The 16625-nt window shown below is 31.4% G+C and overlaps 2 protein-coding genes and 1 long non-coding RNA gene across 7 annotated transcripts in view; 1 reads left to right on the plus strand and 2 right to left on the minus strand.

The window, feature by feature from the left end:
- Nucleotides 1–12532, plus strand: part of LOC100742762 (2-oxoglutarate-dependent dioxygenase htyE) — a 37047-nt gene extending 24515 nt beyond the window's left edge. For 2 of the 4 annotated variants that reach the window (XM_003491936.4, XM_024369848.1), the window contains 5 exons: nucleotides 4313–4428; nucleotides 10547–10659; nucleotides 10746–10890; nucleotides 11455–11637; nucleotides 11802–12532. In XM_003491936.4, coding sequence (XP_003491984.1) covers nucleotides 4313–4428; nucleotides 10547–10659; nucleotides 10746–10890; nucleotides 11455–11637; nucleotides 11802–12155 — 911 coding nt within the window. In that variant the 3' untranslated portion in view covers nucleotides 12156–12532. Of the gene's footprint in view, nucleotides 1–4207; nucleotides 4236–4312; nucleotides 4429–7976; nucleotides 8157–10546; nucleotides 10660–10745; nucleotides 10891–11454; nucleotides 11638–11801 lie in introns of those variants that run through there. The other 2 variants (XM_024369849.2, XM_024369850.2) reach the window with 2 other exon arrangements.
- On the minus strand, nucleotides 36–221 carry LOC117152083. The gene is made up of 2 exons (XR_004462320.1): nucleotides 184–221; nucleotides 36–91 (listed from the first exon to the last, which is right to left on the minus strand). It is a non-coding gene; the product is annotated as an uncharacterized LOC117152083 (long non-coding RNA).
- On the minus strand, nucleotides 12007–16031 carry LOC100746152 (translation initiation factor IF-2, mitochondrial). Of its 2 annotated transcripts, XR_004462316.1 has the most exons (12): nucleotides 15899–16031; nucleotides 15477–15615; nucleotides 15058–15368; nucleotides 14805–14965; nucleotides 14442–14668; nucleotides 14091–14361; nucleotides 13759–14012; nucleotides 13399–13684; nucleotides 13167–13331; nucleotides 12940–13080; nucleotides 12464–12779; nucleotides 12007–12185 (listed from the first exon to the last, which is right to left on the minus strand). XR_004462316.1 is itself a non-coding variant. In XM_012389420.3 (11 exons), the coding sequence occupies exons 1-11, from the start codon at nucleotides 15946–15948 to the stop codon at nucleotides 12607–12609; spliced, it is 2178 nt and encodes a 725-aa protein (XP_012244843.1). In that variant the 5' UTR covers nucleotides 15949–16031; the 3' UTR covers nucleotides 12297–12606. The 2 variants fall into 2 exon arrangements, 1 of the variants encoding a protein (XP_012244843.1); XM_012389420.3 differs by lacking the exon at nucleotides 12007–12185 and having other exon boundaries at nucleotides 12297–12779.
- Between the last annotated feature and the right edge of the window lie 594 nt (nucleotides 16032–16625).

Genomic DNA, 16625 nt, shown 5'->3' on the forward strand with positions numbered 1-16625 from the left:
GTTGTTGCTAGGCAATTTCTGTCAAAAGTTTGTTGTATACTCTTTGGAAACATCGAGAAAGATCCAAACGCCGATACTAGGCAATTTCTGTCTGGAGATTGATTCCTAATACAACGTGTGTCCCATTATATCAGCATCTCTAAAGTACAATTCTATGTGATTTCTAGGGAAAACGATCCACACCTTCGTCAGGCAAAACGTTTATCCCGTGACCGTGGCTACGTTCGGCGACCAGTTGTCACCTCGAACCCACTTTCGCTTTCACAAATGTCAAACAATTACAAATGACAATTGCTTAATTACAGTTATGATAAAATCTAGGCTAAAGCATTAGAAGGCTTCCTCAAAATTGCAAAGGGAAGGCTCCGGTTTTCCCTTCATCTCCGACATATAATTTACTCTCACGTAAGTTCTGTAGATCAAAAGATATCAATCGTCAAGCGATAAATAAGAATATGATATCAAATGGCTGACAATTTCAAACACGATCGCCTGCCCAATGCAAAATCAAGCGAGCCGATTGCAGGTTTCGACACCTAATGTCTCGTATTAAGTTAAAAGAAGGAAAAACGTGTTTATGTATACTATATACACCTCGGTGTAAGGGGAAACGTGTCCGTATCGTGGATTTTAACGAGATCTCTCGTGTCGCGAAGTGAAATCACGTTCTCACGAGCGAAGAAGCACCGAGAAAGCAATCGTCGTCGCCACGTGGCGTTGAAACAAGATCTGTCGGCGAGCGCATCGTGCGTGAATCGCGATAACGTTTCTTATCGGCATCTGGCGAAAAATGAGAGCGTGGCACGACACGAACGAAGGTTTTTGCTTCGAATCGCACAATTTCGCAATTTTTTTTTTTTTTTTCGACCTTCTTAATTAACGACAGCCGGAAAAGCTCATCTTACCATTAAGTCTATTATTTATACTTATCTATAATAAGTATTAACTTATTAGAAATAATTACTGAAAAATTACTGAAAATTCTCAACGCGAGAATTAATTGTAATTTTAATAAATATTTAAAAAAGAAAAAAAGTCTATTATTTGTTGAAATGCCGAGATATTGAAATCAGATTTTATTTCAAATTATCCCTTATGATAACTTGCAGATAACAAAATTGACGCATATGTGGAATTAGTTAAGCATTATCTTGTTCATTACTCCGAGATTGAAGAGAAAATGTCGATTATCTTGTGCAAAGTTTGGTTTCGAGTAATAATTTTAAATCGATTGAAAATAGAACGAAACATATTTTTAGAAGAAGGTAGATAGATAATGATGAGGTAAGACGAAGTAAATAAATTTATCTTAATTTTAAAATGCATCTGCCTGTATAATTGAGAAATGGAAAATAGTTTCAAAAATCCCTCGAAATATCCTTTTATTATATTGACGCAAAGGAAATAAAAAATATTAGATAAAGAATTAGAAGTGAACTGCTAAAAGTTTCAGATATTCATAAAAAAATAATAACGATATAAAAAGGCACGAACGTATACGAGTGAAATTTTAGATTGTGCAGTGCCAGTCTTTCCTTACTGTCAAAAATAGCTTGAGGAAGTGGTTTCATGCTCGAAACATTGAAATCACATTATCCTCACGTTTTCGACTGATCGATTCACTCGCGAACGTAATACGTCGCACTTATCGTCCAAGAACTTGATTTCTATAAATAATTGTCACGAAACAATTATCGTAACTATCGTTTGTGGTTCAAATCACCCTTGCTGTTGAAAATCACGCGTTCTCCATTAAATACTAAATACACGTTTTAAACAACATTGAAGAATTTATAACTTGATCGGAGAATAAACGTGTAACAAACTCCTTATCGAACGATTTCGTGATGTGTCTCGAGTTTCGTGTTTTAACACGCGTTAAACAATCAGAGTAAAACGCATCTGTAAAAGAGATTTCAGGAAATGCATTTCCACAAGATACATTGTGCGCGTATTGTGTTTTGATAAACAAACAACATACGTAAATCGCATTGAAATGGATGTGCGAACGAAAAGAATGAAAGAAAAGGTAAGAAATGTACGAAAAAAAAAAAAAAAAACAGAACGCGATGCATCGATATCTTTGAAATTCTGGACGAAGATGTAAGAAAGAACGACACGAATTAAATCAAAACTATTGCGAAGTATTTGGGTTTACAAAAATTTCCAGTGTTAACGATGTTTAAGAAACCGTAAAAATTTCGAAATGTTTGAGAAAGTTGCGTAAATCAAAGACAGAACGTCGTAAAAATCGTACGAATTTGAAGGAACGTTGAGTTCATGTACACAAAAATTGTGCGTAACATTTGAAAATATCTGGCCGAGACCTAAAAGACTCGCCGTGTCCCTCATTCACTGATTCTTTTACGAGCTTCACAAAGCAAAAATATAACGATTTGTCAAAGGAACGGTCTTGTCTCGCGAACGTGACCTCGTATCAGAAAAAGATGAAACTCATCACTTAACGTCAATCCATCGCTCTTCGTCAGCGTGGTTCACCGAAGAAGAAAAGCGTCCTCATCTTTTTGCATTCCGCGCGCCGATAACCGCGTGTCTATCAATGAGCGTCAATCCGTGAATGAAAAAAATAATCGATACACGCGTCTAGGGGGGCGAAGAAGATACTTCATAGTATTATCGTAAGGTTAAATAGCGAAACGAGCTGCTGTAGATACGAAGAAAGAAATTGGGCTTTGGCTATAAATCGATTATAATATATTTATATTTGATTGTATCTAATATTTGAATTTTGGAAATCTCCGGTAGATGAAGAAAATAAAAATAACGTGGATCAAAGTAAAAAGATTGAATTTTTTGATCAATTAGATCGTACGCTGAGGCGAGTGGAGTGGCTCAAGAATCCGATTCTTGAGCAATTCGAATGGTTCACAAAGTTCTTTGTGAAGATAAGATTCAAGAGATTTCAAAGATTTTTAGATAAATTGAGCGATTAAAAGATTCGATATTTGCTTAAGCGATTTAAATTAATCCGAAAAATTCTGTGCTTCAGTTTGCTAACGAATCGAGATCGATTCGAATCTAAAATTTTCGATTAATATGACGTTTGACTTTCCTACAGTTTAATTGCGATTATATTTAATATTTGAATTTTGGAAATCTCTGGTAGATAAAGAAAATAAGAAATAACGTGGATCAAAGTAAAAAGATTGAATTTTTTGATCAATTAGATCGTACGCTGAGGCGAGTCGAGTGGCTCAAGAATCCGATTCTTGAGCAATTCGAATGGTTCACAAAGTTCGATTTTTAGATAACTTGAGCGATTAAAAGATTCGATATTTGCTTAAGCGATTTAAATTAATCCGAAAAATTCTGTGCTTCAGTTTGCTAACGAATCGAGATCGATTCGAATCTAAAATTTTCGATTAATATGACGTTTGACTTTCCTACAGTTTAATTGCGATTATATTTAATATTTGAATTTTGGAAATCTCCGGTAGATAAAGAAAATAGAAATAACGTGGATCAAAGTAGAAAGATTGAATTTTTTGATCAATTAGATCGTACGCTGAGGCGAGTCGAGTGGCTCAAGAATCCGATTCTTGAGCAATTCGAATGGTTCACAAAGTTCTTTGTGAAGATAAGATTCAAGAGATTTCAAAGATTTTTAGATAAATTGAGCGATTAAAAGATTCGATATTTGCTTAAGCGATTTAAATTAATCCGAAAAATTCTGTGCTTCAGTTTGCTAACGAATCGAGATCGATTCGAATCTAAAATTTTCGATTAATATGACGTTTGACTTTCCTACAGTTTAATTGCGATTATATTTAATATTTGAATTTTGGAAATCTCCGGTAGATAAAGAAAATAGAAATAACGTGGATCAAAGTAGAAAGATTGAATTTTTTGATCAATTAGATCGTACGCTGAGGCGAGTCGAGTGGCTCAAGAATCCGATTCTTGAGCAATTCGAATGGTTCACAAAGTTCTTTGTGAAGATAAGATTCAAGAGATTTCAAAGATTTTTAGATAAATTGAGCGATTAAAAGATTCGATATTTGCTTAAGCGATTTAAGTTAATCCCAAAAATTCTGTGCTTCGAATCGAGATCGATTCGAATCTAAAATTTTCGATTAATATGACGTTTGACTTTCCTACAATTTAATTGCGATCCCAATCTAATCGAAACCACGCAACGCTCGAGAGTTTGAGTACACTTAAAGTAGCACTCGACGATCAAGTTGAAAAAAATTCAACGTATATGGAAATCCCTGGTATTTATGATCTGTTCTACTGTCCCCCGTGTTTTTGTCTTTCTGCTTCTCTCACTTTTTTCGTTTTCTTGTTCCAGGGACTGAGAGATGTCCTCAGAAGGGTGTCGTGAAGCAAGTAGCTTCGAAGCTGCTAAGGGCGCTGTCCGAGAAAGGACTGGCCTTGCTCGTCAACCACGGCATTCCAGAATGCAAGGTACGCATTTCCATCGATACTCGTTCTACATCGTAATCGTTGAATCGAGCAGCGTTTCGAACATTAGGTACACGTATCCGGGCACTCGCGTGATTATACGCGTCAAAAAGTGTTAACAAGTTGAATGATGGGAATATTTGAAAAAATAAAATTCGAAATCCTGTTGAACGTGTTTATTGAAAGTTCTATGATAGTTCAAGTTTGGTTGAACGGAATACGTATTTTTAAATATTTATATGTTGAATAATTTTTAATTATTTATACATGTATCTACGTATGAACACTTACGTATTACAGAAAAGAGATATAAGTCTGTTCTTATAGACTTCTCTGATTTCAACATACTAAATGTACAAAATTTAATAATATATTTAATGTAAAGATTAAATTATCGCTCAGGTTTTTAATTTTGTCATACTGAATCTCTGTGCTCTAGATTCCTAGTATCTTAATTTTATTCCTGAAATTTGTCAAGAATAACATATTACACGAGATACTATATCTTGATTTTACTATATTTTTAATGTATGTTTTCAACGTTTATATTCAAGTTTAGTTATAATTGAACTCTGAATGAATAAATACATACGTTACAGTAGTTAAGCAATCGAATTACTTACTATCGCAAAGTACTATACAAATAATCAAGTTCCAAGCGTCTACTCACGTTTCAAGCATACGATTCGTTTTAGTAAAAGGAGTGGCCGACTCGAATTTCGAGTATTTGACTCGGTTCAATAACCAGAGCCCCTACCCCAGCTTCGATGTCACCCGCTTAAATTCTGTAAAACAAACATTTTCCCACCTCCAGTTGCTCGAATCGTTAATTCGCCTCAAATTTCACCGCTTTGTTAATTGGAATTCTCAAATTTCTCCATTAAAGATTATGAGGAAGGAAGGCTGTAATTTTATACTGATTTAATTAACCATGAATTATTAAAAAAAAAAAAAGAGAGAATATATCCAGTTGCAAAAGTGTAAGCTTGTTAAATGGGGAGAAGTATTCTTGATGGCCACGCGTTCCATCATATTACACGCACGATGAGACCTTACCTTGTAACAAAACTCGCGTCCTCGGTTGACTTACAAAATTACTATCTCGCATGGAACCAGAATTAAAGGAGTCAAGGCGAAGTACGGCGAAATCCACGTCAAGGGAAATAGGTATAAAATTCGCAAGGTTGCAGCGAAAAAAAAAGAAATTTTACCCCTTAACGCGCAAACTTTTCGTTGGTTTATCGTTGAAAATGATAACACTTTTTACGATATGAGAAACGAATAATAAAAATGAATGATACGCATTCGGACATTTTTAATATTACAATTAATAGCTTTATTTAGTATCTTTTATTATAAGACACATATGATGTGAATGAAGTAACATTTCTTATAATAAAATAATTTAAAGATACAAATTTTGAAAAATGTTAGATTGCAAGTATACAAAGCTTACATAAAGGGATTTATTGCAATGAAAAATATCGGACAATATCCTAATATTTATGGGTGACATTGTATTCTTTTTTCTTTTTTTTTTTCTTAAATAAAATTAATATATTTTAGTATAAGATATCGCAGCTTCGATTTGTAAATAATAATAAATAATAATTTGTATATAATTGTTGATCAGTCGTCAGATTATGTCAACGGAGATTTCTTAATGCCCTCGTTACGATGATACGTCATGACAAATTTTCAAGGGTTCGAAGATAATGTAATAAGTGGATTTTACGCGATGACCTTGCCGAAGTTGGTGAGACCTCGTATCAAAGAAGAAGCCCGTTATCATGACCGGTTCGTTACAATTTCACGAGATAATTCGCGCGTGATCTACTATAAATACGCGAACGTATTTATCGTTTATCTTTACGCTACGTCCACCCATACAATGTATCAATTCATTTGGCGCGTACGCGTACTATTATACTTTGCCGGTGACTTGCAACTGAATGGGAATGAACATCCGGTATAATTGACAATTTGGAGTTTTGGAATTGTTACGAAAAAAAGGAACATTTGCCTAAATAAGTAAAATTTGAAAACTTAAAATTAAGGATTGAAATTGTTGAATTCTCAAATTGAAAATTTCGAAATTTGAAGGTGTAAAAATTGGAAAATTAAAAAATTCGCATATGATGATTGAAGAATTTAAAAATATTTGTAAACACAAACATTTTTATATCTCCGCCCCCCCCTTTTTTTTGCCACGAGAGTTGAAATATTAGAAAAAAACAATTCTGAGGAAATTTTACAATGAATATTAGAATAAACTCGAAGAAAAAATATTCAGCGCCTGTATCGTACCGTATTATGGGTTCTTCCATAATGAATAAACAAATTTCTTTCGCATGCTCGATAAATTCCATCTAAGCGGTTTAGCATTAATTATGGTGATTGATAGCTTAGCATCAAGTAAGGGAGGTATTTAGAAAATTAATTAATTATTGGTATATAACTAGTTCGTTCAAACAAATTCAATGATTTGATTTCTTTTAATTATCAGGAAACAATTATACATATCCAACAAGATACCTAACCCCAATCTTAGACCAGACAATTGAAAAACAATCCGGAAAGATACGCTTTACAAAACAAATGTTTCATCTATTACATTTTGTATTATTTTTGTTACTTTCATTAAAATTTTAGTATCAAAATTATTTGTTATATTCTCTTTGAAAGACTTTCTTAAACTTCATTTTCTCACTGCGTTAGTTCTTGACTATTTTCCCTATAAATTACCCTAAAGACCTAAACAATATAATCGCCTGCTGCACATGCGCATTGTATGTGCATCGATATCACTTTAACATATAGCTTTCTATTTTAAGGAAAATATCAACTACAAACTAAAAGGCAGAATCATATCCGCATTTGACAGACATTTTTCTAAAGAAGGAAAAGGAAAACCAACTAATTGGATGATTACATTTGTAATATAGGAAATTCCCTATTGGTCGCACCTTAATTTCTTATCAGACATTGCGTAAAAGATACATTACACATCGATAATAGATAACACGAAGGCATTCACTATTTCACAAATTTCACCGCGCCATCTGTTACAGTAGTGCTTCGCTAACTGACCATGAATCGGTACCTTAACTGGTCAGTTATCGAGGGAGATATGTATCTTTAAAATTCTGAATATCTTCATTGATATGTATACCTGATTTCTTTATTTTACATACATGACACAAAGGCCTTTTTACATAATTAAATTTGTCGTTTCACAATCGACGAATGAAATGGATAATAAACTAACTCTTAATTTGTAAAATTTACATTATATTCAAAATGCGAAACTCGCAAAATTTAAAATTTATTAATTTTCAAATTCCTAAATCTTCAAATCCTTGTGTCTAAAGATATCGCAATTTTGAAATTTGTATGTCTAAAAAATTTATAATTTTTTTTAATTTTGCTTTGTTACCAAACTATTCTTATCACTGTGCAATGGTAATTTATGACCTGTAAAATTTCGCTATATAATAATATTAGTTCGGTCATTCTGATATTCCATCTGAATACAAACTTAGCCAGTTAACCAAACACGCTCCCTCCTGAAAAAATTCCATGTTACTTTTCGACGGTCCTTCGCAATGACGTCACAATATTTCATTATCAGCCACATACACATCTCAATTGGTTCAAACAAACTGTCGGTTTTAATTACCTCGGCTGGAATCGAATTAAAAATTATTGGTGAGAGGAATACGAGCGATGAGGTTAGGAAAGGGGGAAGACAAGCGAAAACAAGCATCTGTACGATGCCTTAGAATCTCTCGAGTAATTGCTCAACCTAAATTAGGCACATGTTGGTTCATGTGGCAGTTGTTGATTCGATTAGATAGTTGCAACCCATTTAAAATGTGAAATAGATTGTTTACTGGCCAGCATGCCTGGTCTATTCCAGTCTACTCTCATGGTAAACAACGTATTCGATCGATGGAAGAATTCTGTGGCAATCAATGTTACTAATTGGATAAAGCGATCTTCTTGTGGAACAGGAGCGTAGAAAAATAGTACGCAGATGGTCTATGATTTGCCTTGAATTTACTGAGAGCATTTATTAATGTAATAATTAATATTAATTATTTATACAGGCATAGATTTTTTTATAGTTTAGTCGATTATTTTAGCCACTAATGTTTATAGATTCAAGACTTAAGATATCATATAAAAATATCAACACATATGACGTTTGTAAAGAATAATTTTACCATAAAAGCTTTCATTATTTTTGTTAATGAAGCCATGAAAAATTTATTAATTTTGTTTAAGTAATTAAGTGTATTATTTTTTGAAGTAATAAAACAAGCTACTATCCTGGCTTTTCGATGCTATGTAAGTATTTTTGTTTCATATTAGAACAAATTTTCTACTAAAGTTTATATATAATATTATGGATTTTATTATTTACTTTATTATATGTTATATTATCATTATAGAATATACATATAATAAGTAATATATAACTAATTTGAAAGCTTGTTCACCTTTAGAAAATTATATTTTATTTTAACTTGACGCTTGATTGTTCGGTTTGTAATTAAAATCTTTTATTATAATTTTGTATTTCGTTGCAAAAATCTTAAATTATTTCCAACGTCTATTTTATTTCACGATCAGTAATAGATTCCAAGCAACTTAGATGACTAATTGTAAGTAAAGTTCACATCTTTACAGGAAATTTACAGAAATTTATCATCACATTTACAGGAAATAATAAGCAATAAAAACGATTCCTGCAAAAAGAAGCATAAAAACCAAACATGAATATTTTACGGCACCACACAATTAATTATTTAATATATGTAGATCCAACTTCAAAATATTTCTCCACTGCAAAATTTTATTTTGTTATAGATAAGTTGAACGATATAGTCTTCCAAAATAATTCAGTTTGAAAAACGCGCGTACAAGCTTATTTTGGTAATCGAGAAGCTTAGAAAATATTTTGTGAACTCAGAGATACTCCCAAGGATCGAGGCGCATCTTACAGACTTGATTTTGCAATTTACAACCGTCTTACTGTCGCACTATTTTTATGAAATTTGTTGGATTTTCCATAGTGCTAAGCGTTTATTTAAGTAATAATATAAAGCAGAGTATGTAAAAAGTACGTATTGCAAGACATGTGGCATTGCTTCTATTACATGTAGAATTTAAAATAGCGTGTCAAAAGGTCACATGGAGATTACATAAAAACACATTTATGCTGTTTCTTTTAAATACAACGACGTTTCTACTAATATTCCTTCAACTTTCAAATAAAATATGTACATTATAAATTTCTATAAAAAAAATATCCTAGATTTTTCATTTTTTAAATAATCATAACTTCTTTCAGATTGAAAAAATTGTTGTTTAATTTCTTCAGCCGATGTCATCGATTAAAGTTTTGGTAAATTGCTTATTCAAATTGACTCATAGTGCCATTGAAATATATTATCTACGTCTACATTATTCTTCAAGGAATTTTAAATAATCATAAAACACGAATGATGGCATTAATGCAACCAATACAACAAATTATGGAACTTTTTGTCAATGATTTCGTTGAAGATCGCTAGGCATGTTAAGTCAAAAAGTCATTTTTCTTTGGAATATTATTCTTACTTTTTTCTGTGCCTATTAAATTTTGCAATATTCTTATATATTTCACATACTTTTTTATCATTCCTAGTATTGAGTATATTCACAGTCGATGAGACAGGTTTTTACACAATTTCGTAAGTCATTTAATCAGAAGCTCGTGATAACTGAAATGACACGCATCAATGTGATAACTTTGTCGTCACCGGTTTCGTCGATATCTCACGAATGTTACCTTGGAAGGTTCCTGATACCGAACTCAGACATTAATTACATAATGTTTCACTCAATGAGGTGTTGCTACTCTCGGGTCTTTTTATATTTGGATCATTAACCATTTGAATTTATATATGTACTTCTCATGAAATCACATGTCGCTAATTCATAAAAAAATCTTTGATCTTGAAAAATTCATTAAAAGGTCTTTTTAATCTTGGAAAATTTATAAAATAATCTCATAATACTAGGCTTACATAGAGTTTTGATAATTACTATTGTAATAATAATGTATTATTTACAGATGAAAGCAGCTTACAGAGCTTTCGATGCATTCTGCGAACTCCCAGAGGAAGTGCGAACCAAGTACGAACGCAATGAGAGCAACTACGGATACGTGAAACCAGGACCATCAAAGTATAGTTTATTTGAAACTGAATTTATTATAAGAGAATTTTTATTTAAACTTGTTAATATTTTTTTTTTGTGGTTTATATTCATAGATACACCGATGAGAAAGAAGCTCGACATGTTTTCAATGTGACCGGACGCGAGGGACCTCTTCCGGACGAGGAAGTACCTGGTTTTAAATCGGCGGTCGACGAACTTGCTCGTGACTTCAAGCAACTATCCGCAATGCTTTTAACTGTAATGTCAAATTTTTCTGTTATATATGAACATACAAAATAGATTTTAGTTGTCTTCTAATTTATAAAAACAATTTCTAAAGGTTGACGCAAGATCCAGCCCTTCGTGTTATTAATTTCTACTAGTTGAGCATTTTTTATATTATTACTTCTTATTAGACGTAAAAAATCTGGATCTCACGTTAAGCTGCTTCTTAAAAAACTCGAACATTTTAATTCAAACTTTTCTGGAGCAAAGAATTAATAGAATTACATTGAATAGATTCGTTCACAGCTATAATCTCTTCCTTTCGTAATATTAAACTATACAGCGTTGCACAAATATTTAAAACGCTTCTAAATATATTTCTTTCTCTTTCTCCATTGATGTTTGTTCATAACGATCCGGAAGCCTTTATGGACAGATAGTTTAACAAAAGTGAGTTGCTTTAACTGTGAGTAACCCTACAAACCAATCTATCCCGCAGGCAAACTAACACGATTGGTTTCTTCGGTTGCTTTACAGCCGTCATTAGGTACTATAAAATAAAAATAGGGGCCAATGTATGTGATCTATGCCTTGTAGGCTCTGGCCGTGGGCCTAGAGCAATCCCCTGATTTCCTGCTGTCGAAGCATTCGCGCATGCTGGGACCTGGTAACGAGTCGACCCTTCGTCTTCTTTACTATCCTCCTCTTGGTGCACCAGCGCCAGGATTGGCTCGTTGTAGTGCTCATTGCGATTATGGAACTTTCACTTTGTTGGCACAGGTAGATATATCTATAAAATTTAATAAAAATTCCGATTAGATATATTTTTTTATTAAATTGTATTTTCAGTTTCCAATTCTATCTAAGTTGCAATTAAATTTCTTTTTAATCCACCAAGATATAAATTATAACATAATAATTTTTAATTATTTAATTATTTTTAGGATTGCGAAGGTGGTCTAGAAATACAGACTCCTTACGGTGAACGATGGGGAAGAGTTGGTCATCTCCCAGGTGCAATTTTGGTGAACACTGGCGATATATTAGCGAACTGGACAAACAATCAATTACCAGCATTAAGACACCGAGTTGTTGTACCAGAACATTGTGGTCGAGGTCGTCATTCCATTGCATTTTTCGTGCATCCAGATACTAATACTCTTATCGAGCCTTTAGATACAAAAATCGCACAAGCCAACCAAGAACCAGCATTGTGTCGTTTACAGAAAAAGAAACGTGGTGTTATGACTGCGTATCACCATATTCAACGTCGACTTCGAGAAACTTATGCTTCTTAACGGTGTTAACACAATTATATCTTTTTGTTTCTGGATAAAAATGTCTTAACTTATCATTGAAATTTGAGTTGAAAAAGACTTGAAATTTTTAAATACCAATGTAACATGATCAATTCTTATGATTCTATGACATTATACGTTTTTTTTTAAAGAAGCTAATACACCAATAAGAGACAGAATAATCAACTACCGATTATGATAAAATGGCTCATCCATATCTGTTTCAAACAAAGGAAAAGTTCCATCGATAAAGTGCAAGAACTACAGTGTTGCATCACGAAGGCAATAATAAAGAAATTTGTACTTACATTTTGTAAAAATCCATTTTATATAAATAATTTAATATGCCATTAATAAAACAGAAGACAGGTCAGTGATTTGTCATTTGTATTTTTTTATTTTATATTGTCTATATACTATTCTGTAATTTTCTAAATACAACAATATCCAATTAAAATCCAGGATCCCAATCAAGCTTTTGTTTCTCACTTTTTATTATGACACAAATAATATTATCTCCAGGTTGGAATGATATTGTTGGATCTTCAAATCTGAGACCACATTCGAGATTAGTTTCTATCGACGACATTTCATCCTTTAAATGCCTCATTGATACCAATCTTCCTATAACAAAGTATTCAAATATTGTTGATAAAAATATAAAAAATGTATGTTACAGGTATTAAAATTAATATTCAATGGAAAATAAAATACTAAATGAAATTAATAAAACGTAAAGTAATGGATTAGTAAATGAATTTCATAATTTTCATAACAAATTTACCTGTAAAAATATTTTCATTTCCTCTTACTATACGATACAGTCCAGATTTTAAAAGAACGCCTTTAACGCAACGGCAACCTGCAACGCTTACTTTCTTATTTTTTTCATTTATATCAAATTTTTGTAATATTGTTGCTTCACCTATATTTAAAAATCGAAAAGAAATCATTATTAACATACAATATTTATATTATAATTATCTGTTATATAATATTAATAATCATTACCTGTTATTTCTTCGATATTGACTTCAGGTAGTAAACTAATAATTTCTGCCTTAACATTATCGATAAGTTTATATACAACGTTATACAGTCGAAGAGCTATGCCTTTTGCAGTGGCCTCTTCTTCTACTGTTTTAATTGCCTTTACATTAAACCCATAAATAATTGCTGAGAACAGATAAATAATTTAGAGTAATGTATAGTAATATATAACTTTATTTTAAAATTTTGTTACCTTTAAATGTACCCGCTAATTCTATGTCCGAGCTTGTGATGGATCCAACACCATAGTGAACAATGTTTAGTTTGCATATTTTATCACATTTATATGAGTCAAAAATATCTAATAATGCCTCGACACTTCCTGCTACATCACCTTTTATAATAATATTAACTGTTGGAGTAGGATCCTCTATTATACGTTTATTTTTTTCTTTTTCAGCCACTTTTTCCCTCACCTTTCTCATTACTGTTCTATCTCTTCCAAATGTTCTTCTAATTTCTAACAGCTTTCGATAATCCTATAATAGTAAGAAATATAGGTTGTACTTTCATAAATAATTAATGTATACATTCTGTGTCCACTGAATATTACAATGAGATGTTCTTGTAGCCTTTGGTCAGCAACAGCTTTATGTTGTTTAGCTAAAGTTTCATTGCGCTTTTTCTCTCTAAATTTTAGAACTTCTTGCAATATTTTATCATTTTCTACTTCTAGCATTTCATCTCCAACATCAGGTAATTCTTTCCATCCAATGATTTGTATCGCGTCCGATGGTTTAGCTTCCAAAATAGGGTGGCCGGAATCATTAAACATAGCTCTTACTTTAACCCATGCTAGTCCAGAGACTATTAAAAAATAAGGAATATCAATAAAAATTATTTTAATATATTTAATTTATAAAAGTTAGTGTTGCTATTTTTTACCTAACAAACATCCTTTCTTTAAAGTACCACGCTGAATTAAAGCCGTCACTAATTTTCCACGACCAACATGATTACTACACTCAATAACAACACCTTCTACTAAGCCTGCAGGATCCCCTTTCAAATCCATTAATTCCGCTTGTACAACTATAGCTTCTGTTAATTCTTGTAAATTAGTTCCCTTTAAAGCAGATATTTTCACACATTGTACCTCACCACCAAGTTCTTCAACTACAATTCCATGATCTGCAAGTTCATGTTGTGTCCTTTTCTGTGAAAACAAAATAATTAGAGATTTAAGAATTCTCAAATTTTGATTTTTAATCTGAACTCAGAGCTTTAAAACATTACAATATCAATGTTAGGTTTATCAATTTTGTTGATAGCCACAATAACTGGAACTTTGGCATTTTTTGCCATTTCTATACTCTGTAAGGTTTGTTCTTTGACACCATCATCAGCTGCTACTACTAATACTACAATATCTGTTGCATATGCCCCTCTATATCGCATAGAGGTAAAAGCAGCATGGCCAGGTGTATCCAAAAATGTTACTCGTTCTCCAGAATCCAAAGTTACTAAAATTTAAGTATAATAAAATATTTTTCTTCAAGTTATATATTTCATTTTTCAAAATTATATTTCAGTGAAATTTTAATTATATAATAATAAAATATATATAAATGAATATTTAAAGATTAATTTAGAACTAACCATCAAAGGCGCCAATGCATTGTGTAATTCCACCAAATTCAGACTGTGCAACAGACGTATGTCGTAATGCATCAAGTAAGGTAGTTTTACCATGATCAACATGCCCCATTATTGTTACCACTGGATGTCGTCTCACTAATTGAGACTTATCTGGTAGAGGTCTATACAAAATATAATTATATTACAGCCTTAAGAAAATTCACAAGAATTGCTATTTTGAATTAATTATTTAAACATATTAATTTCGTATTACCTTCTTGTAATGTCTTTATACTTTGTATTTTTATTTGAAGTTTGCTTTGAAATAATTTTAGATTTTGCTCCAAGTTTTTTAATTATGCTAGATATTAATTGTCCATCTGATAAAATACTATTTCTATTATAAATATCTTTATCACTTACAATATAAAGTACATCTAAAATATCGTTAATATTCCTTTTAGCAGACTTTGCTAATTCTTTAACTGTCATATTTTCCCATACATCTACTACTGGCAATGACTTTCTTTTAAATTGTTCATTTGAAAAATTATTTAACATTTCTTCATTAAATATCATAGTTTTCTGAAAATAATTTATAATTTTATTTATGTACATATATTGAATATAATACAATAATATGTACTAATATGTATATGTATATATAATGTATTAATACGTTTTAAATCATACTTCTCGATTATTTCTTCGTTTAAAAGAAGCTAGAGTAATATGATAATATTGCCGTTGAATATGTAATACATTCAAGGTTTGTAAAGTATGATTTATATTTTGTTCTCGCCATACTACTTCTGATACTTGCCTTGATAAACTATAAATAAATAGATTACATTAATAAAAAATATATTTAGTGATACGCATTAAATACATTAAGCATTATAAATAATAACATTAAACATATTAAAATATTTATAATTTAGGACTAGCATTAAATTATAAAAGAAGGTTATGTTTGCGATCCAATACTGTCTACAAATAAACAATAACAATAAGTATTATATGTAAACATACGTTTAGTGTATACTGTATAACTAATGTATTAAGAGCAAAAAAAATACTTCTAATTTATAACATTAAACAAAAATATAAAATACCTAGATTGAATATATGCTCTGACTACGGACGCAGTCATATTTATTTTCATCCATTAAAATCGTACATCCATGTCCCGTCAGAGAGCGTTGTGTTGTTGCGTCTTAAAATTATATTAAAGTATAAAGATATGAAGGCAAATTGGTCCACATGACTGTGTTTCAAACTAATAGAGATGTTTATGATTTTTCATAACAATGCATGCATTCATTTTACAACAATGCATTGTGCAATGATAAAAAATTTTAGATTAAATTTTAGATTACGTTAAGGAGCCCAATAGATTTTTTGAGGAAGGCAACAGAATTTGATATTCGAATTATATTTTATTATGTGGATTATATAGTTCATCTAATACGGGTCTTAATAAATATTTTGTCCTTTGTTTAAGATCTATTTCTTTGGCAGATTATCCCCATGAAATAAATGTAGGAATTAATGCTATTAATAATAATAACAAGGTAATTAATGATCATTGTAGTTCTCAAGTTGGAAATTCTGGTAGGTGTAAGCACATGGTACGCATTCACCTTGAACGCACATGTATTATTTTTGAATAGATAATTAATAGTTTATTTGATATTTTTGACTATGATTATAAATGTGATTTATTTGCAAAATTAATATGATAAAGGAATTAATTGAACAACTGGGTTAATCGGTCGCAGCTTTTAGGTGGTTTTTAACGTTTTTGGTATAATTGTAGTATGTAACCAGATATATATCCAG

Source organism: Bombus impatiens, unplaced genomic scaffold (assembly GCF_000188095.3).
Source record: "Bombus impatiens unplaced genomic scaffold, BIMP_2.2 scf_0645, whole genome shotgun sequence".
Lineage (NCBI taxonomy): Eukaryota > Metazoa > Arthropoda > Insecta > Hymenoptera > Apidae > Bombus > Bombus impatiens.

Bases quoted from the DNA above. Each gene is read 5' to 3' on its own strand.
- LOC100746152 (XM_012389420.3), bottom strand. From the start codon at position 15,948: ATGAAAATAAATATGACTGCGTCCGTAGTCAGAGCATATATTCAATCT. The intron at 13,332-13,398 runs GTAACAAAATTT...ATCTGTTCTCAG, and splicing joins ATTAGCGGGTACATTTAAAG to CAATTATTTATGGGTTTAAT. The intron at 13,081-13,166 runs GTAATGATTATT...TTTTAAATATAG, and splicing joins CAATATCGAAGAAATAACAG to GTGAAGCAACAATATTACAA.